The sequence below is a fragment of the Aedes albopictus genome, chromosome 1 (genome assembly GCF_035046485.1).
Source record: "Aedes albopictus strain Foshan chromosome 1, AalbF5, whole genome shotgun sequence".
NCBI classification, from domain to species: Eukaryota; Metazoa; Arthropoda; class Insecta; order Diptera; family Culicidae; genus Aedes; species Aedes albopictus.
In genome coordinates this window covers 283,257,945-283,260,142 of record NC_085136.1, presented here as the reverse complement: position 1 = coordinate 283,260,142, position 2,198 = coordinate 283,257,945, and the positions used below count along the sequence as shown (strand labels likewise).

Genomic DNA, 2,198 nt, shown 5'->3' with positions numbered 1-2,198 from the left:
ATTTAAAATTGGTTGAACAAAACGCAATATATTTGAATTTTAGTAAATTACATATTTTGAAAAGTTACAAAACTCGATATTGAGCTAAAACTCAAAAACTGTTCTACTTTAAATTTTTTGAAGGTCGGTTTCGAAATCAGCACTAAATTGTGCTTCAAAAATTTTGGTCGTTGACAGAAGTTCACGACTTTCGTTTTATTTTGTAAACTTGTGTTATTAATTGTGAGAGACTCTATTCAGATAAAGTGTTTCTTGAATTTAATATTAACTCACACGAATGCACTCTAAGTGTAAAGTATCATAAATTAAAAAAAAACATGTTAGGGTCATTGACCTTATTTAGTTGCTGAGTCGTTAGTGGAAATCCATTCTAAATCTAGCTGAAATCAGAAGGACAACCATTGGAGTGTAGAATTTGCTCAAGTTAAAATATACATAGATAAAAATATATGAAAAGAAGGACAGCAGTACAATGGCTGCATAAAAGTTTATAAAGGAGGACTTTTGTATTATTGTAATCATATTGACCCGAGGAAGCATGATGTACGAACTAATAATATGTTTGACGCACCTTTAAGTTATGTCACAACCCATTTCCCGAATTTTCAACTTTTTCAAAATCACTTTTATATTGCTCTACAAGAAGCTTTCTTGTGGAATGGTTCGACGAATCTTTCTGAAATTTTCCGCTGATAGTTGCATGATTCCTAATGCCGATTGAACCATTTTGTTATTTTTTTTTAGGTTTTGTACATGTTTACAACACGGTTAAGTTGTTAACATTACTTTATCATAACGCTTCTCGTTTAGTAGGTCAACCTTTCGTAGAGGAATGACCGGAATATAACATTTTGAGTCCATGATTCTTAATTATCAACAGGTTTAATCGTACCGAACGCAAAGATAAGATTCACCCCGAGCTTATAACAATCGGTAGAGAAAGCATATTATCTAAATCCAGCATTATCCAGCTTTTGGAGCTAGCTCTTTCGGACTGCACTACACGTCTCTAGTGCTCGTCGTAGATAGCGGCACGGTCGATAAAGTCTCTGTTATCTGCTCCCCCTTATAGATTCATTGAGCACCGTTCGCCAAGCTGCATAGTGTACGACGATGTTCCCACTCGAAATTCAGTTGTTTCAGCTCTTATCAGCCCAAAAAGCTGCGCAGTCGCTATCGCCGTCGGTCGCCCGCGCTGATACCAATAAACGCAGATGAAACGCTGATATTCGATAGTGTTTTCGACTCAGTCGGAAATTAACATTGCTCGTGACACCTGGATGTTTCCCCACCACAAAAATGGCCTTCAGAGACATTCTACGCGGAATAGGCGGTAAGTCACGTTTCAGGTGATTGAAGTTGCACAACGACGAATCATTCTTACCGCACCGCCCCCCTTCAGACCTGATCCTGAACAACAAGCTGATCACCTTCCTGAGTGTGGCCTTGTTTGCGTTCGTCATTGCGACCATTGCACTGGCCAGCGAGAATAACAGCAATGCGAACGCTTTGGATGCATGCCGGGGTCAACTGTGGCAGGCAACTTCGGTAGTACCGGTGACAACTACGACACTACAGCCGGCGGAAAGCACCACCGCTGCTGGGGGAGGCGATTCTTCTACGACGGAAGCTACTACGTCCACGGAGCAAAGTAGTACAACGGAAGCAACGACAGCTACACCAGATCCAGGAGCGAACGGTAGTGTGAGAAAACGGCGGCGCTAATTTGGCACAGAACTACCATTTTTTTTTTTGCATAGCTAGTTAAGTGACTTACCTGATGAATCAACTACAAGCATATACCAAATAAAATCGATAAGATAACATCGTTTGCCTAGACACTTGGGACTGTTGTATGAATCTTTGTATCATCATCCCACTTGTTTATGACCTATTGCAAATGTTCTGCATACTCAAGTAGTGAAATGATTGTTTCGGAGTGACACATTCAGGCAGTGAGTGGAAAGTTTTTTGATGAAGGGTAACGGCTCAAACCAACGCATATTACAACGAAAACTGTCGTGAGGGGATAACAACAAACTAATCAGAAGTGTTTGAATTTACCATTGCAAAGCATGATCGCCATACCACAACGCTTCTTCGATGGTCTTTTGTCGATGGTGGATGACGTTTTTCGGCAACATATGGATGTCTTGATAAAAAAAATGCACTGATACGTTTCGAATCCCTGTCACGAG

The 2,198-nt window shown here is 40.2% G+C and overlaps 1 protein-coding gene across 1 annotated transcript; it reads left to right on the top strand.

The window, feature by feature from the left end:
- The first annotated feature begins 1,051 nt into the window (after positions 1 to 1,051).
- On the top strand, positions 1,052 to 1,841 carry LOC134285672 (uncharacterized). Its single transcript, XM_062846916.1, has 2 exons — positions 1,052 to 1,333; positions 1,403 to 1,841. The coding sequence occupies exons 1-2, from the start codon at positions 1,300 to 1,302 to the stop codon at positions 1,723 to 1,725; spliced, it is 357 nt and encodes a 118-aa protein (XP_062702900.1). The 5' UTR covers positions 1,052 to 1,299; the 3' UTR covers positions 1,726 to 1,841.
- Positions 1,842 to 2,198: the final 357 nt, after the last annotated feature.

Bases quoted from the DNA above. Each gene is read 5' to 3' on its own strand.
- LOC134285672 (XM_062846916.1), top strand. From the start codon at position 1,300: ATGGCCTTCAGAGACATTCTACGCGGAATAGGCG. The intron at 1,334-1,402 runs GTAAGTCACGTT...GCCCCCCTTCAG, and splicing joins CATTCTACGCGGAATAGGCG to ACCTGATCCTGAACAACAAG.